General features: G+C 39.2%; 1 protein-coding gene across 5 annotated transcripts in view; it reads right to left on the bottom strand.

Moving 5' to 3' along the window:
• The window catches only part of ARFGEF3 (ARFGEF family member 3), a 100,520-nt gene that overhangs the window by 50,385 nt on the left and 24,758 nt on the right, over positions 1 to 25,377 (bottom strand). For 2 of the 5 annotated variants that reach the window (XM_075145937.1, XM_075145938.1), the window contains exons 5-9: positions 10,001 to 10,069; positions 7,231 to 7,362; positions 4,831 to 4,953; positions 3,267 to 3,309; positions 2,174 to 2,252 (exon numbers count right to left, since the gene is read on the bottom strand). In XM_075145937.1, coding sequence (XP_075002038.1) covers positions 2,174 to 2,252; positions 3,267 to 3,309; positions 4,831 to 4,953; positions 7,231 to 7,362; positions 10,001 to 10,069 — 446 coding nt within the window. The remainder of the gene's footprint in view (positions 1 to 2,173; positions 2,253 to 3,266; positions 3,310 to 4,830; positions 4,954 to 7,230; positions 7,363 to 10,000; positions 10,070 to 25,377) is intronic. The other 3 variants (XM_075145939.1, XM_075145940.1, XM_075145942.1) reach the window with 3 other exon arrangements.

Below are 25,377 nucleotides of genomic sequence, written 5' to 3'. Positions count from 1 at the left end.
CATCAATGTGTTGCAGCTGACACTTGCATGGGCATGCACAGGGCATCCCTGCGCTCTTGATGCCTCTTACTACCAAATTGTTTTCCTGCAGGTAAGAAACGAACATCGCACTCCTGCACACCTCAGCATAGCTGTTGTGTTCATATCACTGCTGCCACAAATTCCAGAGTCACCAAAGTCACCAGCGGTCCCGGGAAAAAAATTCACCTCCCCGAACTCTTCCTCATCATTCATAGCTGTGCCTCCCTCAAAACCAAATTCTAAGCAGCTTGAAATCTAGAAGGAGGAATTGAAGTAATCTTCAGACTAAGAAATTAGAACAGGCAGTATAGCATACTAAAACCTCACTTCACTGACCTGGAGGTTAGAAAGTTAAGTTGCTGCCAACAAAGTGTTTTGAAGGAGATACCAAAATTGGTCTTGAAAGAAGTAAAGGCTTTTCATTCATAGAGTTAGTTCTTTAACAAGCCATCCTAATTAAATTTATTTTCCTCAGATTCAACCAGAATCCTTTACTATGCTTTGCACATATTAGAGAGCCTAACAGTCTAGGTACATAACTACAAGCATGGAGTAAATCATGGCTCAGCGAATATTTTTCAGTCCTCTGAATTTCTTACTGTATTTTACCTACAGCCTCAATCTGTTCTAATTCAGCACAGTTTTATGGGGAGCTGGGATTGCAGATAATTTTTTAAGAGACTTGCAGTGATTTTGAGAGATCCTGTCAGATAGTTTAGTTTTGATATTTCATAACCAGTAATTCAAAGTGATTATCATTTGGTGGACAATAGTCATCAGATGATAGCTGTTCATAGCTTCACATGTGGGCAAAACTTGACAGAAAGAATTAATCTTTCAGCTCGTTTTGCCACTTGCTATTGTTAGATACACACTTTTGAAGATCTCTTCTTATTGTCCTGTAACTATGCACAAAACTAAAAAAAAAAAATCTTCCTCTAGAAGATTCAGAAATATGCTTTTGTTTTCCCAAATGCTGACACTGATTAAATAATGCTAAGTAAGGCACTCTTCCCATTCAAATCTTGCTGTAATTAGAGACACTCATGGGAGGAAAGTCTATAGAAGAACTGCACACAAAGATGTCTGTGCTGTCTTTGGCTCTGGTAGTTCTTAAGCCATAGACTTCCTGAAAATGGTGGAGCATACAAAAGGAAGTACCGATGCACGCTTGTTTTGTATTTCTCCCATTTCCCCGAGTTCATCACAGGCTACTTTCAGACACATACAGTCCAACCAAAGAGACAACCTTATGCTACATTTAAAATAGTTTCAGATTGGCTTTTTCGCTACCACTCGGGTGATTTGCAACTGGCAGTAGCAGCAAGTTAAATCATATTTTACTGATACAGAAACAATGTTGTCAAGCAAGAACTTGTTTTTCCCTTAAAACTTTTGAAATATTTCCAGCTTGCTATATATCTAGTTTTCAAATAAAAGCTGTGTAATGTTTGCATTGCTTTTGGCCGGTTTGTCATCTCTCTAACACTTAAGGGGTTTTTTGGCTCATTTCTTAATAGACCATTAGTCAAGCCATGCTAGAATGCCACAGGAAGTAATTTTTAACTCTTGAGCAAGTATTTACTGTTACAGTACTGGCCAACAAGAGACTTTAGTATTTTAATGCATTGTAATACCTTATTACTGCCCATAATAACTGCATTTTAAAAGTCAGGCTCATGCATTTCCAAGTAGGTAGAGTGTATGATATTCCTAAATTTAAGGAATACAAATTATTTCAACTGGATAAATGCTGCCTTTCCAAGGAGGACATATTAATTCATTCTGCATATTAAATGTTTCTGTTAGGTTTTTCCATGTCTCTTATAATTGTTGTTCTCTCTACAATAGTTGCTTTCAAGCCAGAAAACTTCTCCTTTGACAAGTATTTTGCTGCTGTATGGGAGTTACTTATAGATTAGATTTACTGGAAGTTCTTTAAAGCTGAACAGTGCACAGAGAAGGCAAATCAGCTTCTCATCTCAAGTAATGATTAAATTAATGCATCACGAACAATACTTCCTCTAATAAACACTTTATTTAAGCACAGTTTTGCTCCATAATCCCAGAACTACAACAGTACAATCACATGTATCAGTGACACTCTCAATCTCCAGGTAATAAATTCAAATTATAAACTGAAATAACTCACTTTATGACAGCCTGGAGCTTCTCACAGAGCACAGTGAGGACAGATACAACATCATCGCAAAGAGACTCAGCTGAAGTACCTCCAAAAAGGACAAAGATCAGAGGCATTACATATATGCAGCTGGATTACAACGTCAATTCACTGCATGGACTTTCAGAGTTGGTCGGAGCTTCTAAACAATGAGTAGGGCCAAAATTCATAGAGAAGATGCAGTAGGAAAAGTCCTAGACTGGAAAGTGATCTCCACAAAATGCAAAAGCAGTACTATTAAATCCGGAGAGAGCATTGATTACTCACACGCATTTACGGAAGATTAGCTGAAATCCAACTGAGATAATAAAACAAGTATATAAATAAATCACTTAAAAAGGACTGGCTCCAGTATTTCTACATGGCAGCTAAAATTTCGGTATCTCTCCCTGTAGTTTGTCTCTGCTACACAGCTACTGATGTCTGATCAGGTCCTGATCTTAAAAGGGGACACTTGTGCACTTCAAAGATTTAAGCCTCCATCCACACAAGTTCTCCTGCAGAAATCCAATGAGAAGATCAAAAGCAGGGATTATTTTTACCTATCAGGGAAGATGGTGGAAGTTAAGCCAGAATAGAAGCAGAGAGAATTCTCTTGTAAAATAATCATTTGGCAAGCGTGAACAGATCTTTGCTAGGGATGCGCTTTCAAAAGCTGCTGTTATACAAACCATATCTCTGGTCTGAAATACAATAACACAATCATTTCCAGACTCCATGTCCTATTCTATGAATCTGTTTCAATTTAGGAAGTAAAGCCACTTACTAAAACTTCCTTCAGAGCACTGAAACTCCTTTAATTACAGAAGTTAGCACCTAGAAACAATCATTTATTACAATGTTGAGTGCAATGCTGTTACCACGGTCCAAATGAAGACACAACTGAAAATACCAGGAACTAACAGGACTGTCTCAGTTCTTACCACAGGTAACATCAAGCTATGGAGAAAGTAAGAAATACTGAAGACGCAATTCCTGTGACAGCAAACAGTACTGTGCTGATGAAAGGAAAGTGAAGAATAACAAAGCTGGATTGGAATCACTAAAAAAGTGGTACAAATACCTTGAGTCTTGAATTTCTGCAAGGTGTCATGGTTTTCAATTGTCTGTTGAGAAAAGACAAAGGTGGTGTAATCAGTGGAAGCTGTAGAAAAACACTGTAAAAGCAATACTTCAACAGCAGAGCTTTCTTAGCAAATCCATGTCCTCTATCTGTTTTGGGTTTTTTGTTTGTTAGGTTTTTTTAAACTTTTTTTTGCATAACATTTTCAAAAATTCCTTAAGATCTGTTTTAACAGCCATTTAGATTTAAGGAACTCGCATCTCATTGAGCTGAACTAGGATTTGTAAGTCCTTATGGGATTTCCTACACCCAAAAAATCTCAGTAATAACTAGGCATTTAAGTCGCATTGAAAATAACTGAGAGGAAAGCATAATCTAGATTTCACAAAGTACTTAGAAACCAAAATCAATTGAGTGTTAGAGAGTTTATCACATTGTCATTGCTAATGCTACAGTACCAACACAATTAATAGCAGTCAGGAAATGGAAACGACCTCTTACATCATTTGGTTCAGCTGCGGTGTAGGGTTCTTCCTATCAGTGCACAAAGGGGTGAAGCAAAATTCTCCTCTCAAGCACCAACAACAAACTGCCAGGAACTAAATGCAGCTCTCATATATTTTCACCTATTCCTCAGCTAAGAACAGAACTGACAAAATTCAACTTTCAGACCCAAATTGAAATGTCAAAACTACTGGTTTTGGTTTGGTTTGTTCGTTGTTTTTTTTTTTTTTTGTAAATGTTTTGGCTAGTAAAATAAACCTACTTAGCACAGTCAGAAGATAAATTTAAATAAACTGATTAATTCTGTTCTGCTGTTGCTCATTAGGAGAAAAGTAATCTAGCCTAATAATCCAAATTAGAAGTGATCATCTTAACCCAAAACAGACATAAGGAAAATACTCTGTACAACTACAGTCCTTAAAATTCCCTAATAAATAGAAACTGACTTTTACAATTAGTACTTTTTGGATAATATGATAATATACAAAGCAGCACAAACAAATGTAAGAAGCCAATGTAATATCACACGGGCCCAGAACATTTACAGTTGTACTGACAATGTGCTGGGATTTCATCCAAACAGCTCTCATGGATTTTAATAATGCATTAAATAGAATTTTTTTTTTGCTAACAACCAAGCAAAGAATTTCATAAGCTTAAATTATCTTCTACAAAAAAGTAGAAGAAAATCCTCAATTACACTTTCCTTAGTTGAGAATTTGTTTTGTTTATGTAAATGTTTGTCATGCAAAAACTTTTGGAAAACAAGCAAACAAAACAAAGAATGGAAAAGGAAAAGGCCAAGGCAGCCTGACATCAGAACAAAGCCTCTTTTGTTTAATGGAAGGAGAAAAAAAAATAATCAGCCAAGTAGAGCTGACAATGTGAGAGCTGCGTTTCCGATAGACTGCTCTGAGGCAGGTGCAGAGTCAGAGCCCAAAAAAGCTTTTAAACAGGATTAATTGTGGAAGTGTCAAATAAAAGCCATAAGGCACAACAAGCCAGTACAATACGCTGCAGCCATGGACATGGAACCATTTGTTGATGCCAGAAGGCTCACCATATTTTCTTGTTTTTGTCGTAACTGTAAAGTCAAGTCACTCAACATTTGGCTGAGGGTTGCCCGCACAGCGGTGTTAATGCTCCGCTGGTGACAGCTAGATACATATGTCTCAATGCAAACCTGATGAGGAAACAAGATAGCAGTACAGAGATATGAACTGTAACTTACCAGTAACACATTTTAGGAGGATACCAAGGTCTCTCGCATGCAGATAGTCAGCCTTCCTTACTATTTCATATTGCTTTATTAGCAATAAACATAAAAAGTTTTCAGCAACATGGAAAACTGAGTAAGTAGCATCTAGAAGCAGCATGTAATTCATCAGTTAATCTCACAGCTGCAGGAATGGTAAGGCAAAATTGGCAAAGTCCTCCCCTTCTGTCAAACCCAAGTGATTTTGGCACTTGCCTTGCTCTATAGATAATTCCCTAAATGCTGCTTCAATTGTTCATTTCTAGATACTTATTTGTAACTATCACTCTGCAAGTCTGTATCTGCAATGTAAATACCCTCCAATTCTTTACAGTTGTTGCTCTGTTGTATAGGTATTTGCCACTTTTTCTATAATTAATTATTACATACTGCAGCACATCTGAAAGTCTAATACAGAAAATACAATACTGTTTTACCATAAAGAACACAAATGATTGCCTTTTAATAACTGGCAATCAATCCGAGGATGACTCAGCTCAGAGATCGCACAGGAGCCAAGGTAGCAATGAAAGAACACTGATGGATCATCCAGGTCCCGGCTCCATGCCCAGCTGCTCGCAGTTTTTTGACACTGTGCTGTGACCAGAGTTGTGCTTGACTTTTGCCCCCAGATGATGTTATACAAATAGTCACCAAAGCATAACGCAGCTAGGACCCTGGGGACAGCACACTGCAAAATGCAGTTTCTATCCTTGATCAGATTTTCTGTGGGAGCTGTTGGTCTCTTGAGGAGCTGCTGTAACTGCAGTAACCACTGTAAGTACTGCACAGTAACTACACAGTGGCTAACAGTCCTGATGGAGCTGAGTGGGTTTGCGACAGAAGTGTGCAATACAATCCTCTCAGACTGTGACCCGAAGAAGCGGTTTTGGTCCTTTGGCCTACACTGAGTTTTATCATTAACAATGACCGTAAAAAAAAATGTAAATGACTGTTCACATACTTTTCAGTCTTTGTGCTTTTATTCTGCCATCATTCGGCTATATAGGTAGTGAGAAGAACCATGGATATAGATTAAACAAAAAAGTAATTAAAAAAAAATAGTATAAGTGATATGCATGAGGAGTATACATAAATGCATCTGGTGTATGTTTTTGAATGAGAAGGATATTATATGATGTAAAGCCATTTTTATAGTTCCCTAACAAGGATGATTTTTAAGAGGGAAATATAGAAGTGATCTCATTATATAGGTTAGTCAGTATTGACATGGGCACATGGACAAGACTCTTGATAGTTTCTAACTCCTACTGAAATGAAACCAAGCTATTCCATTGACTAAGAAAGAAAGGCAGTGGGCTTAAGGCTATAAAATTTAAGATTAACATGTTGCTGGCACATTTCTGCATTTATTAGAGTGGAAAACAACATAGGTATGTTCCTAAGACCCTTTTGACCCCCTCACTTTGGGTGACCTCAGCATTTCAATAAAGCCACGAGCACAAGAAAGCATGACTGAGTTTCTTGGATATAAAGTATATCATGAGTGATCTAAGACGTCACACACTACTTAATTATGGCTCCTGCCTTATTTTCCCTTATTTCCCAACTACACTGAGAGACAGCATTCCAGAGCTTTTCAAGTGTATGTATATCTCTTGTTATCTCATGCTACAAACACTACGCAGATGACAAACTGGGACTGATTATCTCCTTTGACAACACGTTAGAACAGGTTACAGTTGAATGCATTTGCAGGGTATAAGGGACCTAACCAACAGCGTATCTCATTATTGTTGCTTGTTTTCAAGATTCCAAGATCCCCTCAAATAACACCCCCCAAAAATAAGGGATTTTATTTATCTTGAGATCAATCAGTCAGTGATGAAGATGGTCTTATAAGTTAAAAGAAGGCCTGGATCAACTCTGCCCATCATTCAGCTATCACCTGAACTCCAGTGGACAAAAAACCCTAAAGCCTGTTAACCATGTACAGCCCTTCGCAGAGGCCAAACCATTCCAGTGCTGCTGAGATAATTCTCTTGAGCTGTAAGTCTTTTTCTAGAGTACCTGAATTAATTGATGAAATACCATTCTTTGAGGTAGGCTGACTTTCTGGAAAGAGCGTGGTTCATCTCTCCTTTTTTTCTCCCCTCCCCATGCTGGCTAATGAGCAACAGTACTATCCACTCGAGCTCCGGTCTTACAGAAGGCCCTGCGTTCTAAAATGGCTGGGCAAGGTACCTTTTGAAAAGCCACTGATGAAGAAGCACCAGTAAAAATGCGAGAGCTCAGGGCCCCAAGGAGGTGTGCAATGGACATTTTGATCATTTCATGCATTCGGGGACTTCCAGCTCTATGGCATGCAAAACACAACTAAGAGCAAAACACAGAAGGGTTAGCCAATGAAACACAACAGAGTCAAACAAAACAAATCTCCAAAAGGTAGATGGGAGTAACAAATACACACATAAAAACAAGCAACAGTCAGAGCATGAATTAAACTTTCTTGCAGGGGTCCAGGCAAGCATGGGAAAGTGCACACAGCAAGATTTAGTCTGTTTTCAATACTTAAGCCACAAAATATAGTACTCTTCATGTTGGATGCTTCCGTAACTTGAAGCTGATAATATTCAGAAAGATTTGGGGTGCCATTATTTGGTCCAAATGAATTGAGAATGATCAGGCAGTGCAAAACGGCCAGACTGTAGCCTTGTTTGTCAGAGAGAGTTCTCAGAGAGTTCTACCAGTAACGCAGGCAGCACCTTTCCAATTCTGCAGTGGCTGCACTTTGCTATAGAGGGCAGGCTAGGAAAACTAAGGGACTGACATGGAAAGAAATGCCAAATAGCAGGGGCACTGGAGCATACTCTCTGCCACCTTTCCCTTAGAGCGAGTCAGAAAAAGAAATGCTGAGGCTAAGCAAATGCTGAACTCAGAAACAATTTTCTGTTTCCTACCGCTTATACGTTACAGAATTCAGATACAAAGGCATATCGAGTCCACCTGTTACAGCCTCTGCCTTACCTGAGGAAGCATGTATATGCCTGGCGGGACTTGCTAATTAGAAAGACCTAGGCATTCACTGAGGTGCATGGGGAAAATACCTGTACCTCCAAACACTCCAAATAGAAACACGCATGCTCTGTATTACAGCTTGTTCCAATTCCCTGAAGGAAATGAAAGTTTTGTTTGCTTTGTGGCAATCTCATCAGCCTGCATCAGGGCTCCTGTTCATTTTAAAAGAAAAAAGACAAACTATCATTGTGCTAACTTGTACCACTATACTAGCAAAGGCTTTTGGGAATTAAAATGAAGTGCAACTACCAAGAACAGCAGGGTTTAACTCCACTCTGTGAAAGAAAACAGCCATTTTTCAGGATGCTTTAAATGAATAACAGACCTACTGTTATCCAAATTTACAGAGAGAACAGAAAATATGATTTCTGATACAGCTTGTAGCACACAGACCATGACTGATGGACCGTTTTCCCCCAGTCTTAGGCAATGCTCTTGAAGACAGAAATCTGAAAGGTTTAGAGCCATTAAATGTTCTTCCCAGCAAATATTTTGTCTAAGCTAGAGCTCTTTAACTACAGCAAAGAGATGTACTAAGCTGAATTCATCAGCTTTTGCCTTGCATGCTAGAAAGTCTGCTGAGAAAGACTGCAGCAGGGGAAAATATCTGTATTTTCTTCAGTTTGGGACACTGACCTAAAGAGGGTTTAGTTAAACTTAAAAAGTTGCGGCTTGCTCTAAATACCAATTCAGCTCATTGTTGCTGCAGCATCTACAGATGCGGCTTACAAAGACCTCCAAATATAGCCATACCTTATGGATTTGGAAGTCTCACATAGCACAAGAGAAACCAAAGTCTAAGCTGTGCAGGACATCTGGAATGAATACTACTTTTTTTATCCTATATATATTATACACACAAACTGCTTAAGTTGTATCCATGCCTTTTAAAGCCCATTTGCTACAAACTGGTAGCTGTTTCCTTTGGTTCTCTGTTATCCCTGCAACCCCATTCTCAGCTTCCAATGGGACAATGCAAAGTCAATTTTATTCCTAAACTTAGAAAATACTGTAACTTCCAGGTAACATTGGTTTATTTCCACATGGGATTTTTCTTTTTTACAAAATACCAAAACCTGAGAAGGAACACATCTCTAAATGTCTACATACACTTAGAGTATAGGACATGTATATAACCTTTACATTGCTCCATGGACATTAGCTCTACCCATACCACATTAACAATATAATTTTATAATATACCACGCACACAACAGCGTGTGCTGTGCAGGAGGATTAAGTGTTCCTGTGCATCTTCTTTAACCTGAGCAAACAGCCTCATGGCTTGCTACACACTGTACTAAAAATATCACCAATCTACAAAGGCTCACTTAATAGACCCTCAAGTATGTTTTTCTACAGCCAAAGCTCCTTCGCAATTTAATTCAGACTAAAATCTAATGGAATAAAGGGAAAAGAGTGACTAATAGCACCAGGACAACACCATATATCTAACAGGACAACATAATACATTTTTTACTTGGATGTATTAGGAAAAAGATACACACAAAGCTAACAAGGCACATTGTGGCGCTTGTGCTAACATGGCACATTATGGCCTACACACCTCTCTTGAGGAAACTTCATTAGTTTTAGACTTGCACCAGGTAAGGAATCAGCACAATGCTGTGTTATAAGGAACTCAAGGAAATTTTTCTATTGCAAAAGGCAAAGCAAAGTAAATATGAGGAGTAGTAAATGTGCAACATTGTAGTGTAGAATTGTCTCTCAGTTTCCAGAAGTGCCTTCCCATGCAAGCCCATCAGCCCTGCCCAACTTGCAGCTATTTCTTCACACTAGACAAAAGGTAATACCAGTCCTTAAGCTGGTAACTGTGATTGGAACTAGTTCAGTTTCAGGGTATGTACGGAAGACACACTCTAGGTAGCGGGGGAACATTAAGTGACACAAGCAATGGTATGACAGAGGCACTTACCTCAGCAATCTTCAACACTGAACTCCCATTCAGCTCAAATGTGGAGGTATATGTTATACAGAGCAAGACCTTGAATCAAAAGAGCAGGAGGAAGGAAAAAAAATTAAGATTCATCTGTTACTGCCTCCCTTCCCCAACCATGTGCTTTTAGCCATAGCTCCTTCCATTTTTAGAGCAGACATCAGAAGCTTCTTACACCACGTGTTACTGGGATAAAGGAGGTAGCACAATCAAGTTGCTTCCTCCTGAGAAGTTGCAACTATTGGCCAGTTGCAACTATAGGTACAGCTCAATGGATTATTTATTGCTGTCTCCTACATCTGACAACGGAAGGAAAGACAACCCAGTGATTAACTCTGGCCTTGGACTTAATAGCCTGAATCCGTTCGTATTTTATCCACAAGTTTTGCATGATTTATGATCAGTCCTTCCATTCACTTCTATCAGTATAACAAAGGAGGAAGGAAAAAATGCATACAATACAAGTTATTACTTAGATGACACAGATACGTATGTATTATGTGAAACAAGCCATTAATTACTGTTTGACATGAGGATTTCCCAGCCTAGGATATTTCCAGTAAGTGTATTATAGTCACTTGATAACGAGCAGCTGAAAAACAATTCATAAGCCCCAATTCATGAGGGAAGGCTTGTCCTGTCTTGAACTCAGCAGGAGGAGTAAGAACTAAAAGCCCTGTCCAACACCTTAGTTTGAAGAGAATGGGAGCGGGAATGTGATGTGATCTACCACAGGGGTAGCGTGGTGGGTGAATGGGGAATGTGGTGAGAGGTGCTGTGGTGTAATGCCTTTAGTGTCTAGAGATGTTCTCTCTCCCTCCCTGTCTCCCTTTCCAGTCCCTCCAGCCCCATGGAAGACAGAGAGTCTGAGCTACTTACTGTCCTCTCTTCTTCAAAGCATAAATAGAATTTATAAAAATAGAATAATTAAATAGAATAATAAAATAATAAATAAAAAATAAAATAATAGATAAATAAAAAATAAAATAATAGAATAATTAAATAGAATAATAAAATAGAATTTATGCTTTGCTTAGTTTTGCTGAGTTTTTTGGGATAAGCATACCAGGAAAGTATCAGTCACACTAACACTAATGTATTGGTCCCTACAACTTCCTCAGCACCAAAGAACTACTGTTCCCTGCTTCACAAGGAAATGCGGAGCATCAGGTAAGTTAGCATTACTGACTGTTAACCATTTCTTTTATTTATTACATGCTTCTCAGTGGTACTAGGTTTTTATTTTATGGGTAGGTTCTGTGACAGCTATTAATGCACAACACCCTGGGGTTATCTCCTTAGCCTAGAAAGCAAAACAAACAAGCAACTTTGCCACAGTGTGTCTGATCAGAGCTTGCAAATAAACAAATAAAAAAAGGAGGTGAAGGAATGTATGTTTTGGAAGATTATTGCCCTTAGGTCCCTGTAAAAGTGTCATTTTTCTGACCTTTTATTGTGTTGCGCAGTTTCCACATTACAGTGGAACAGTAGAAAATTGTAATGCAACAATTTGAAGCAGCAAACTAGATCACCTCTCAGGGGCAAGCTGTATCTTCTCTCTAGGTAGTGATGATCTCTAGAACCATCTCAGAGCCTTCATAAAGAACAAAAAAAATGCTGATCTGCGGGTTAAGAGAAGCAGACAATTCTAATATAGCACACTTAGCATGCTGCAGCCACTGAACACCCATCATTACTATTGAACCTTTGCTTGGGAGAATACCCCTCTCTGCAGTTATTTTGCACCAGGCAGGGGGAAAAAAAACCACTACTGGAAAGCAGGCATTTAACAACTGTAGAGGAATTTGAACTCTCCATACAGAAGCAGCTTTGAGCATTAGTTACTTGCTCTTACAGGTACAGACAGAAGAGCCTGTCCACAAATGAGTGTGCCATTTTTCTGGAGAAGGACACAAATAACCGCCTTCGCATTTTGACAGTCAGACTGGAAAGTTTCTATGCACTGAAATGCATTGCATCTTTACAAATGTTTTTCTCAGCAGAAAAACTGTATTTCACTACAGGTTGTCACACCTTACTCCAAGGTGGTTTTGTTTGCTTCTTTGTTTGGTAAATACAATACCAGTCAGGAGCTTGATCCTATTCTTACAGAAAATTTTTCTACTATAAAAAGTATCTCAAGAAAACCATTATGCAATGGCAATTTTACATTTGTCCTTATATGTTATTTTGCCCTGACTCTCACTCAGTCCTTCATAAATGGAAGCTGAATAATTTGGATAAATACTAGAGAGAACAGAAAAGGGCATGCTACTCTTCTGAAGTACAATAGTCCTGGACTATAATCTCTTTTTCAGATACCTAGTATTTAGCTTTAGAGCAAAGCAAAGTTTCTGAACCAATTTTCTTCTTCATAGTTTCTCTTTTCTGTGAAATGGGCAAAATGGATATTCTCATCTTAAAAGTGTTACACAACCTACCCCATGTCTTGGTTTCGGCTGGGATAGGGTTAAATTCCTTCCTAGTGCTGTGTTTTGGATTTAGTATGAGAAGAATGTTGATAACACACTAAGGTTTTCAGTTGTTGCTAAGTACCCTGCTAGTCAAGGACAGCTTCTATGCCCTACCAAATGCACGAGAGGCTGGGAGGGAGCATAGCCGGGACAGCTGGCCCAGCTGGCCAATGGGGTATTCCATACCATGTGATGTCATGCTCCGTATATGAATGGGAGGCACATTCCAGGAAGTTGCAATCGCTGTTTTTGGCCATTGTTCGGCGGGTGGTGAGCAACTGCATTGTGCATCACTCATTTTGTATATTCTATCATTATTATTATTATTGTTATTATTATTATTTTCCCTTCCTTTTCTGTTCTATTAAACTGTCTTTATCTCAACCCACGAGTTTTCTCACTCTTACCCTTCCGATTCTCTCCCCATCCCACTGCAGGGGAGGGGGAGAGTGAGCGAGCAGCTGCGTGGTGTTTGGCTGCCTGCCGGCTTAAACCACGACACCCCAGTAGTACAAGGAGAGATTCAAGCTATAGAGCACTAACACCTGAACTTGACAGTGAAGGAAATATGTTTCTAATTACAAATTATTAAGAATGCTGCACTTTGTATTTCTTGATATGAACTCTGCAAATTTCTCTACAATCCGCTGCATTTGCTGGCATATGGACAAATGCCAGTAAGGAAGAACAGTGAAATCTTTTTTCCTGTCCACAGAACAAATCCTACAGAATAGCTGAAAAGTAAACAGTCAATTATAAAACCCCTCAATTATCTCATTTGGTTAATAAGTACATAAGTCATAAGGGTTGTTATTTCCATCTGCTGCTCAGCCTACACCTGCAGAATTTAAAACTTCAAAACCAAATAATTTTGTGTGGCATTAAGTGAATTCTAAACTACCGGTCAGCCTCACATCCAGCTGCTGGGCCCCACCTTGTTAGCAATTAACTACCCTGAAATTTTATTGGGATTTCTAATAGTTGTGAGAGCTCAGCAGCTGGCTATAAAAATACATTCAGTATTCAAGGAAAAACTGTGATTTGTACTCTCTATAGACTGCTGTGTAAAACACAGGTGTAGCACACAGTTCATAAACCCAGAGACGGATAACTGTCACCTCCCACTGACAAATCTCTCCTTATTGTGCTAAGAGCCAAGATGGACAGCCAGATCCATGACTAATCTTATTCAGCAGTTTGCGTGTCCTGATTTTCCCTACCTGTAAAACCTCGTTTGCTTCATGTAATTTTCTGCTCTCTTGTACCATCTTGGCTTTGTACAGTTTGTTAATACCTAATGCTTTCCACAGATCAGAACCTGGAAGCCGTGTACTACAATACATGGAAGTACACCCCAGTTTAGGTGTTCTTCTAAGCCCTTGCTCTTCAAAATCTCTTCCTCCCCTCCCCCCCCTTTTTTTTTTTTAATTTTCCTACCTTTATAGAGCTGATCTGTGAAAAGTTAGCACATATATGCCTAATCCTTTCTGTCACAAGTGCCAATAACCAGCTTGTAACAGGCGAATGATAGAAAAGTCAGATATCAAGTGCAGTAAGGAAGTAATGATCAAAACCTTGCTATGAAGCAATAGGGAATTTCAGCAAAAAGACGGATAAGTTTTGACTGCTGCTCTTTGTATAATATGAGATCTGGGAACCTACTAGCTAGAGAAAGGGCATATGATCTAATGTGGTCAAATGACAGAAGCATAACAACTTATCAGCCAGCACATTCTTGGCTTACTCCACTTGCTACTGTCTCCCCTCACAAATCATTTGTGAGATCTGAAAGATGGTCTCTGACCAACACACAAGACTGCTCTCAGCTATAATTTCCCTCAGCGCCACTGCAGGGCTCATTTACACTCTTGGCGATGCTCCAGACACTCAACTTGCGTGTCTTCTCATTTATGTGGAACAAACGGGAAGACAGCAGGCTTCCCTTTTAGATTACTGGATGAAAAATAGGATTAAAACCAAACGAAAAACCAAACTTAATCATTCAGATCCACTAAAAACACTGAGTCTCCAGACAGTATATATCCCATAGGCTGCCTAACTACTCATGACACTAACTCAAGCAGTCTGTATTTAAAAAAATTAAAGAAAAGATAGGTTTTCTTGGGCAATGACATTTTGGTTTTGCAACCACTGTTAGTAGAAGCAGAAACAGAACTACAAAGCAATTCCTAATAACATCTGCAGTACAAAAAAAAATTGAAAATTAGCTTTTACTGTGTGTTACTGTGATGAGATCTTAATTAGTATGGACTCTAAAACACTTTTTTTTTTTAAAAAAAAAAAAGAAGGAACTTACATGACTGTAGAGATAGTTTCAAAGTCACACAACATCCAGGATGTTTTAATTGGCTTCCATTATCTTGCTAATGCCCGGATGAGATCACATTTACATAAATGGCTTATCCACAATGAAAGTATTCATTTTAATTACTGTTGAAGCTCTGACTGTCATGGAACAAGAAATACAATTCCTACTCCCTGGAGTCCCAGGGTATCAACCGTAGTATAAGAGCGCACGCAGGGATAGTTTTCACAAAAAGTAGAAACAAACAAACAAAAAAACACCAAAACCAAAACAAAAGGTGCTTCTAATGATATAGTGAAGGTCAATTGACATAAAATGTACAGGATTTGAACTGCAATGTAATTAAACTGACATTACAATGTCTATCCTGTATTTTAAGAGAGGTCTCTTAAAAAGGGAAAAAGAGGGAACATTTTTAGATTGTAAGACTGCTACATGGTGCTAGCCAAGTTCCCCAAGTGCTTAGCACGTATTTGTAGTAAAAGGCAATTCTCACATTGAAGAGCTTATGGTGGAGTCACATCAAATAAACAAGATGTGTAAGAAAGCAAGTAGTATCCCCCAAGATGGAGAAAGAGGGAAAAGGTACAAAACTTTAAAGCAACTGTAATCTGTCATCACCTGAGGATGCTTCAGTACTTCACTACATTTAAGTGCCAAATCCAACATCCATACGCTACTGCTATCCTTTTTTTATTCCAGCACTCAAAGTCCCATTGGCAAAATCCTCTGAACATTCATGTTTCTCCTAGTTGGGATGCACATACACACTTTAGTCCTTAGAGTCCTGAATTTTGCAGCCACCTCTAATTCCTTTGTGGGATTCATAAAGGAAGCCTTTCCTGACTTACTTTACTCGCAGGCTTGTAAACTTGGATGCAATGTATGCTCGGATGATTCTCAAATCCATCCCCCAGGAGGAAAAACCCAGTCAGAAGACAAGGCAGAACAACCCTTTATCTCATTCAGTAATTTGACATTTAAAGTAGTCATTCAGTATTTCTGCAAAATAGTTTGGACAGGAGGTGTCCTCCTATTTGGCAGAATACCGGCTGCCTGCCGGGTTAAACCACACCACCTGCTCATGTGACATTCTTTGGCCTTGGAGGAAAACAAGGGCAAGAGAAACAAAGTGCATTAATGAACCCATGTACATTGTGCCACCATGTATCACTGTACAAAGCAGCAGATTTTAATCATGGAGGGAAAGGAGACAGTGTCTTCCATGAATCAGTAAACCCACAAAATGCCTTGCTACCACAGCAGCAACTTGTGCTCAGCCTCATGAATGCACCAGGGCTTCAAACACAAGGCCTGTGTCTGCTATAGAAGAACCTCACGCATTATCAGTGGTGACACGCTGAATGCTCCCAGAAGACGATGCCCATTAGGTCACTAGATTAAAACAGAACTGCCGCTGAGCACTCTTTACGGTGGTATGAAACCAAGTGAAACTTCTGCTTATGTAGTACATAAGTGTAGAAGGGAAAGAAATTATTTAAAGCAATTGCTTAATAGATATTTAACAGGTTTTCTTAATGGCTCTGACGGGGGCTTTTGTCTTTAGAATTTTAACACCTAAAGGCAGGGAAGATTAAAAAAAAGACTGACTAGCACTGCTAGGATGGCACTTCCCCCTTCACAGGTTACAGCCTATTTAGGTATACTGCATTACTTTATTAATCAAGACGACATACACCTGAGTAAAACAAAACTGAAAAAGGACAAATACCAAACTGAAAAATACCAACAAAAATTTTAAAGAGTTCTCAAATAAAAATGAAGTTACATGCATCCACTACCAAAATGATGAGAAAGGATGTCAACACACGGGTGTAAGTAAACCCAGAGTTGTCAAGGAAAAAAGAACCAGTATATCCCCTGGATGGAAAATTCTGACATTTATTCTTGACAACGAGGGAATTTTTTGGACAGGGGAGGGGGAAGACAACTCCCGTACCCTCAGATACATGCAAGATTCCACCGACACTACATCAGGGGAACTTTCTGTGTGGCAATGTACTTTGCAACAGCTAATTTAAAATTACTGTTTCAAGTCACTAGATTAATGGCAAGAAGATAGCCTGAAGACAACCTAAGAAGTGGCGTCCCACAGGCTGTCTGGCTTGCCAGAGGATTTCACCCTACTCCAGACCATCTCCTGACCTGCATCCAGGAAAGAGTACTAAAAAGCCAGATAAGCTGGTTTTGTGGTTGCAACATCAACCACTATGCCACATGAAGCTTCCACCTCTTTTTCCTCTCTCACAAGAGACATAGCTGAGGAGCTCTAGGGAAGAGGACCCCCAGGAGCTGGCTGGCAGTGTCAGAACAGCTTATTGGGACACAAGTTCTCTCCTCAGCTGCCCTCAGGACCAAATGACATTAACAGCTATGGTGGCAGCAGCCCTCACCATGGGAAGCTCATAAACAGAGAAGGTCTAAGCGGGGTGCATGTCGTCTGTGGCACATCTGGAGTATGTGTATAATTGCATGTAAAAGCTATGGCAAGTGACCCTTCCATGCCACTGTTATGTGGCCAACTTGGCTGGCAGAACTTGGCACTGTCACCTCCAGTAAGCAATAATGTCTGGCAGCAGGGAAAAGATTAAATGGCAATTAGTTAAAGGGTTTCTATATTTGGTTTTGTGATCATACAATGTCTTTCCAGTTCACTTTCTTAATGGTTAAGCAATCTCCAGGACCTTGGTATATGTTTAAGACTAAAGAAAGTCTGTAAGAATTTGTACTTCCCCTCCACACAGGATAGGTGTTAAATTACACTCTTCAGGGCTAGGGACTTGCTACTTTCCACGTAGCACTGGAAAACCTGCAGGTATGATCCAATGACTCATTGTTTGCATATGCTGCACAGCACAGAACAGCTCAGTGATAAAACTCCAGCACTGCTCGAGTTTCTTCATTTCAGCAAAATCCGCACTGTTGCAAAGAAGAATACCAGTCACAAGTACTCCAGAATAACAAAACCCCCTACATGAACAGCAAATCTGTGCAGTATTAGCATGGATACTGTAATATAGTATATATTTGATCAAATATAGATTTGTTCACAGTGTATCACAGGTAATAATCCCCACCCCCACCCCCCACCCCTCAGTCATTCATGAGGTAACTCGGAAAGAAACCTATGGCTGAGATAACCTGCAGTAAAGAACCCTTCTGCCATCCACCCATGATTGCAGGAGGAATGACCACAGGGGACAGAAGACAGGAATCCTGCCCTCCTACCCTAGCCATGATTGCCTCAGCCCTAGGGTAGAGCATTCCTCTAATTCCTGCTTTTTGTGCCTGACCCCAACGACTTCGATTACACCACACCGAGTGGGACAGTTCCAACACACCGAGTGGGACAGTTCCAACACGACAGAACAAGAACGTTCTCTGTCCAAAAACACTTTCATAACCTCACAGCTGAGGGAGCGCTGAGAAAGTTAAAATTTTTGCGTTAGAATTTCTTCAGGCAAGAAACTATGCCTACTTTTCTACTCCTGCAAACCTTTTAAGAGACAGGACCAATGCTCTGCTTAGATTTTTAAAGCCTCATGGCTGCCCAGATCCACAGGGGTTGTTCAGGGTTATGAATTCAAGCACAGAAAGGTACTGAGGAAGAGCCAGAGATCCTGGAAAGAGGCTGGATTTTTGAGATACCGCATTCATTACCAACTGGTTTAGGCAACTCCCATCCAGTATCCATTCAGCCATATCCAGGCTGTTACCATTCTCATTCTTTTGTACCCATTAAGGAGAAAGCTCAGGTATTTAATTTAAGACTGTGAATTCTGCTACGATAGCCAGGCACCTAAGAACCAAGGGAGTTCTTTAATCACAATCTTAATTATGAGTACTAGGCATTTACCATAGTTCTAATTAATTTGGGAAAGGATGAGCTTATCTTGAAACATGCAAGGTAGGTCACTCAATCAACCTGGTTACTTATAACTAAGCACATGCATAAAATGACTTAAAAAAGTAACCAGCAAAAAAAAAAAAAAATTAGAAAAGTAAACCCAAGAGAGTCTGGATTTGTAGTTGGCCTACATTACAACAATTTAATATATGAAAAGGCTAAGCGGAGGACGCACTAAGAACTCTAGCTAGCATTCCTGGGCAGGACTGATCTTAGAAGAGAGTCTTATTTGCATGACATTGTGCTAGCCTTTACAGACTTCCCTCTTTGACAGTGCAGACTGCTAGCACATCTCTGAATTATGGACTGGACAAAAATCAGTTATTGCCTATGACAGCTCGTATCAGGCACCACTGTTACAAGAACTAATGAACACATTCGGGTGAAACTTTCTTCTACAAATTTTCCTATTTTTTCCTATTTCCTAATTTTTTCCTATTAATATGGATTTTAAACCAGTTCTAGATTAAAGCATGCAAATAAAGTTGAATAATTGTTTTTATTTTTTACTTTATTTGAAACATAGTCTTCTCTGCTCAGAAAGAGACTGGATTGCAATTTATATTACAAGTGATGTTGAAAAATGTTTGCAATAATGCAGTGCATAAATATATTGAGGGAAAAAAGTGATCTGTTATTCCAAAGTTATATATTAATTAAAATATGTAGATTAACAGCAAGTATCAGCAATTGGTTTGCTGATTCTTATCCTGATGATGATAGTCTCTCTTTTCCATCTCTGTTTACCAGTTACATTTTTACTGTTGCACCAATGAATTCTTATTTTTAATGGGCAGTGAAATCACTCTTTTTACTCCTGTATAAAACTATTATACATGCCTTGCCTCAAAGAGGCAGCATAGGGAATAACATAGTTTATATATACCTTTAAATCCAAGTTGTTTCAGTCCAGCTTCCTCCTCCATTTAATTTTACAGTTCAAGACAAAGCAGAACAGTTGCAAATGATATTCTATTAAGCATAACCAAGTTGTATGTGGAAAGATACATTTCATAAACATTAACCTTAACGCAAGGAGAAGATATATATATTTGTGAGAGTTTATTACAGTGATCAGCTCATTTACCAGTATCCAAGAAAAAGGTGCAGAACATAATCATCCACGGAGGCTGGGATTTTACAGTTGTGTTGTTGTTGTTTTACAGTTGTGTCAACATTTTGGATCGAACAGTTTAGAACTACTTTTCAAAGGCATAATATAATTCATTCTCTGACATGGAGGGCCAAAGAAAAAAAATTAACTAACCCCCCAAACCTTCCACGTCTTGGAAAAAGAAAAAAGTTAGGCTTCCGTTTCAATGGTGACAAAGTTCCTGCCAAGTTTTCTGAAAAAGTTAACAATAAGTTTTGCTCAGCTGCTCAAGCACAATCAGCTTAATCCAATATTTGCATTAGATCAGGACTATCTCCCTGAACCTGTAACAACATGGTTGTGCAGAACCTAAAACAGGTCAACTATGATTGTTAAAAAACTAAGAACAAACAAAAAATTGTCCCCAAACTTTCTATTAGTCCTTGTAGATCTTCAGTAACGACTTTCTCAAGTGCTGACTAATTTGACCCCGTAACTGGAGCCCTATCAATTGAATTAGTTATTACAGAAAAAATTTAATAAGGACTAAGAGATGGCTCTTAGTACTCGAAGAATCATTTTGCATCTTTATAAAGCATTATGGTAGCAATCTTGGAAAGAACAATTACAAATACCCAACCTCAAGACAGCGTTTCAGAGGCAGAGCTATTTGCTCCATTCTGCCTGTCCTTACACAAGCTAGGTTTTACCGCAAACCTTTAATTCAGATTTCAGTTCTGAACATATCCAAAATGAAAACTGAAATCACACGAAGAGTTGTCTAGTATTACTACCGGAGAGTTCCTAAATGCTGTATTAATGGATCAGTGAAGAGACAAAGAGAAAAGATTGCCTTAACACAGCAGGTTTAGCAAGGGTTCATTAAACTTCATTCACAGATTAAAAAGACTTCTGGCTGACTCCTCACTGAAAGTCTACAGCAGAAAACCATAAAAAATTTGCCCACCAGCAAGCAGTACACCTAATCCACTAACAATGCAAGTTGGAGTCACTGGGAATAAACTAACCTTTCCTAAACGAAATAGCTGTTCACCATGGGCAATAGGTAAATAATGGGAATTAGAAGAGTCTTCTCTCTCTCAAGCCACTTTGGAAGAATATTTTTTCATTCCAGAAAATCCTCAAGTCTATTTCAAAAAACACCACAAGTAGAGTAGCCACAAATACTGTGTGAAGTCTTCTCAGAGGTAATAAGAAACAAAGCTTGGAAGCTCCACTGATATAATATATATTCGTAACATGTCCAGCATACCACAACAGCATTAATTAGAATAGTGAAATAAAGACCAAATATCTAAAAAGACTTCAAATCAGAAAACTGAGTTTCTTTCATAAAAGGTAATTCTTCTCATTCTTCCTTGAAAATTTCTGTCTTGCTAGCTGTAAATTTCTTGGGAAATCTGGGCACAGACTGAACTGACATGCACTGGATTACATGACACGGCTTCATCTGTGACTGAAGAAAACAAAAGGAGTTAGTAGAAAGGGAAATTTTAAATGATCAATCATGCCTTTCTTTTTAAAAAGAAATTGTTTACTGTCAGTACCCATTACATTACAGTGTATCCGGTTTATCTGGAGAGCTTATTTCTGGGTGAGGACTCATCTACTAACTTGCAATTATTCATTAAACTTTTTTTTTTTCTTATTTGAGAATAATGTTATCACAGTTTAGATAGAGAGAGAGGTACTGCATTATTAAGAAGGTTGTCAACTTATAAATGAAAGTCACCATAACATGGGGGGGGGGAGGGGAAGTCCTTGCTGTTTTGGATTCTTTCCACCCTACCCACTCTTCCTTCGTATTTGGTTTCACCTGCTTCGACGCCACAGTTGTGTTCAAAGCTGAATTCCAGTTCTTCCAGGAGCCTTACCTGAGGAACTGGATTTTAGGGTCAGGGTTACAGATGAAAAATTACCAAAAAATCAAAAATAGAAAGTAAAAGTCACGGAACGTTGAGGCTGGAAGGGACCTCAATCCAGTGCCTCAGCTATAGATTTGTTTCCTTTCCACTGCTGATCTGACGACATCTGATAGTGGTTTTGGCAATACTGTATGCGTTCCTGCAAGCAAAGGTCTAATTGCATGAAGCAGAAGTACTTCAGCCATGTTAAAAACATCTGAAGCCAGAATTTAAAAGCATCAAACCAGGAAAGAAATCAGGATCCTCCCACTCCACAACCAAACCCAAACCCATGATATTCATCTTCAATCCAGAACATGTCCAGTACCCCCTTCTGCTGCTGACTACCTATTTGCTTGCTAGTCTAGTGCTTAAGAGGTCAACAAAATGTCCCTACTCCTCAACATGAGCTACACCCTTGCATTTCACAACAAAATTCTTCCCACTTCTGGGCCAGCCATATTGCATGTTCGTCTAAGATAAGTGTTGAATTACTGCCCCTCCTATTTTTTCTATACATCTGCAACTGTATAAGTAAATCAGTGAGTCGCTTTGGTGCCTCACCGATAAAACACTGAATTTGATTAGTGATCAATATATCTCTTCCTTCCCAACTCACATGAATATTGCAAAGAAAATATACAAGTAAAAATAATAGATTATTCTGTTTGAAACTGCAATTCAGCTATTGAAGTATTACAAAAAGATCGACAACAAGGCACTGTATGGTTGTGTGATTTTCCATTCCCTTGATACAGTCAGCTGAGCACAATAAAAAACAAACTGATATTACGTATATTAGAGGGCTTTTCAGTGTGATAGCCAAGTATCATGGCAACAGCAAAGGAGCATGCTAAAGTGGCCTTGTGTCAGATACACTGCTCCCTCTGGTCACACTTTCTGCATTACCAGGTTTCTCAGTATCTTTTAATATGATTTAAAGCACCTAAATAACCTCAGTTTAGTCCCCAGTGTGAAAATACTACTAAATCTCTGTCACAAAATACATCAGAGGTACAGAGAATACACAGACAGCACAGTCATTGAGATATTCTAAAGAAATACTAAGCTCAGCAGCTAAATAACATGCAAGTCTTAATGCAAAATCTATACACCCCAGACAGCTTGCTTTACTTTGTGGGAAATAAAATGCAGTTAGTACACCTGTGTGTGTTATAGGTGCCCATTCACGTCACAGAGAAATCATGCTCTTTTCCCCTTCCTCACTGAGAAGACCACTGCCTTCTTTTGGCACGAAACTGCTGTTGACATAAAAACGCTTAGTAATAATAAGAGTGTCCTGCAAAAAGATAAACAAGGACTTCAGAGTATCACTTCTACTCTGGAAATTCAAGGGGGCAATTTCCCCACGTAATCACTCTATATGAAACAGCTAAGATCTGTGCAATCCACAACTGGTATTCAGAAGAACAAGAGATACTGGCAGCAATCCCTAACCTGGAGTTTAGTTTAATATTTGCTTATTACAAAAAGTAAAATTCCACTTTAAATCAAAGTTTATGAAAAGGGTAGGAGTTACCTCACCTAGCACAGAGGAGAGAGGTATTGTGAGAGATGAAGGCTTTGAGTTCATCTTGCATTTGGGCAGTATAAATCTTCCCTGGCTGCACTCCAGCACAGTCCCCAGCCCTGGCCCTTAAGCCTGAATGCTGTCAGCATGCTGTTTTTGTGATCCTCCAATCTGGGAATCTGTAGAGCATGCCATGACACTCACGCTTAAAAGTAAGGAGGATTTGGTACCTAGCCATAAATTAGTGAGTGCTGTTCCACTTTTACAACAGTGGCCCAAACTGCTTGGTTTTTTCAGTGCCAGAAGAGGTCCAGCTAGCACTCCTCCCCATTTATTTACAGCAACCATTACAGTTACTCTATTCCATTCCTGTCTAATGCTGCCCCTTTACAATAGTATTTGATAGGCTGCAAAAGCATATCAAGCAAGGCAACTAACTGCACTTATGCCTCTCTCCTGTGTTCTTCCTTTCACTGCCAATTCCAACTTGCAGTCACCCAAATGTAAAAAGCTTTACAGAACGCTCTCCTCAGCTAATCAAATCCCTTCACACTCGCATCTGCAATACAGGTGGACGACAACAAACCATTAAAATAAATATTCAAAACATTCACTTTGGATAATATGTGAAGTGTGAATTTCTGGTCTACACTTACTGGGAACAACAGGAGATATTTTGGACAGGATTTAAAGAAAGAACCAAAAAACATTTAAGTGATTTAGGAGCTTACATGCCAGCAACTTGCAGTGAAGTCTGTACTCCTGCACCTCTATTCTCACATCTATTTTGCATGTCTAAAAGCTTCTGTGGAATCTTTGATGGCTGCATTCTTAATACCTGCAAGACTGGTGCAACTGTGCAGCAAATCACAAAGAACCAGGTCAGTATCACTGCTGACCCAGTTTCATGCAAACCTGCTCACACTCAGGAGTGTCTAATATCTGCACTGGATAAAGATGTATTTAACCTCCTCCGTATGGAATAACACAGTCTAATGTACAATCATATGCTGCCTTGAGGACACATTTTAGCAGATCCAGGGTTATGAACGCATTGCTGAGACCAGCTGCTTGAAAAACCCCTGAAGGCTTTAGCCATTCAGTCAGACTTGGGTTAGCTACAACATTTTCAAGTGTTGCAGTGGCATCTGTAATCTCCAGGTTACAATGTACTTGATTTGACTTTTAGGCAAGCCTCAGATTTAATGCCTCTGAGTTTTAACTGCCCTGATTACAGTATGTTTTGGTCCTCTGGTCTCTTGAAATATTTACAACAAAATAGAAGTTTTGCTTTGTTCTCAGGATGTAAAGAAGTAGCCTGATTTTCACCATACATGCATTTTGCTGTGCTTTTAGCCAGAAAAGGATTTGTATGTTAAAATTTCACTCAGTAGAATGAAGACGATGTTTCCCTTTCTCTTTTGCGCTTAGACTGGAACTGAACGTGTTTTTTTTTTAAAAAAAAAAAAGTGTACATAAATAAAATCTTAGGTTTTGGCTTGGATTTTATGTGGTTTGGTGTTTTGGGGTTTTTTTTTTTTGCTTCTCATACCAAGACAACTTGAGAAGATACTCACTCATAATTGTAGTAAAATACAGTGCTCACATTCTTCTCAGTGTGGGGGCAATGTGTCACAGATGCATGTCATGGTTTTCAAAGAAACAGTGCACACGCAGATTCTAAATCTGCAACACTCAAGAAGGCAAAAAAGCGACTTGCAAAAAATTACTGCATACCAAGAAAGACCTGCTGGTTCAGTAGTGCTACTTCTTAACTCTTCCCCTTTCCCACTGTAGAGACAAAAGAGGCAGGAAAGAGGCATGCTGGGTTAGGGATGCAAATCTGGGTGTCATCAGTTAAGCCTGTACGTAGGCAGAAGCCTGCTCCCATAAAACGGGTAACAGTCCACACAAATACTCCTCCCTTTTTTCTGCTGCTAGGCTCACCCTTCTGCATGTTCTGACACTGAGTGTATTGCACCCAGGTAGTCATCTTCAGTGGCAAAGAGTACAGCTACTACAGAGCAGTTTCAGAGCAGATAACATATATTCATCAAAACAAGGATGTCACATGTAAGC

This window comes from Calonectris borealis, chromosome 3 (genome assembly GCF_964195595.1).
Source record: "Calonectris borealis chromosome 3, bCalBor7.hap1.2, whole genome shotgun sequence".
Taxonomy (NCBI): domain Eukaryota; kingdom Metazoa; phylum Chordata; class Aves; order Procellariiformes; family Procellariidae; genus Calonectris; species Calonectris borealis.
Note: the sequence above shows the minus strand (reverse complement) of the source record. Positions and strands in the feature narration are given on the sequence as shown.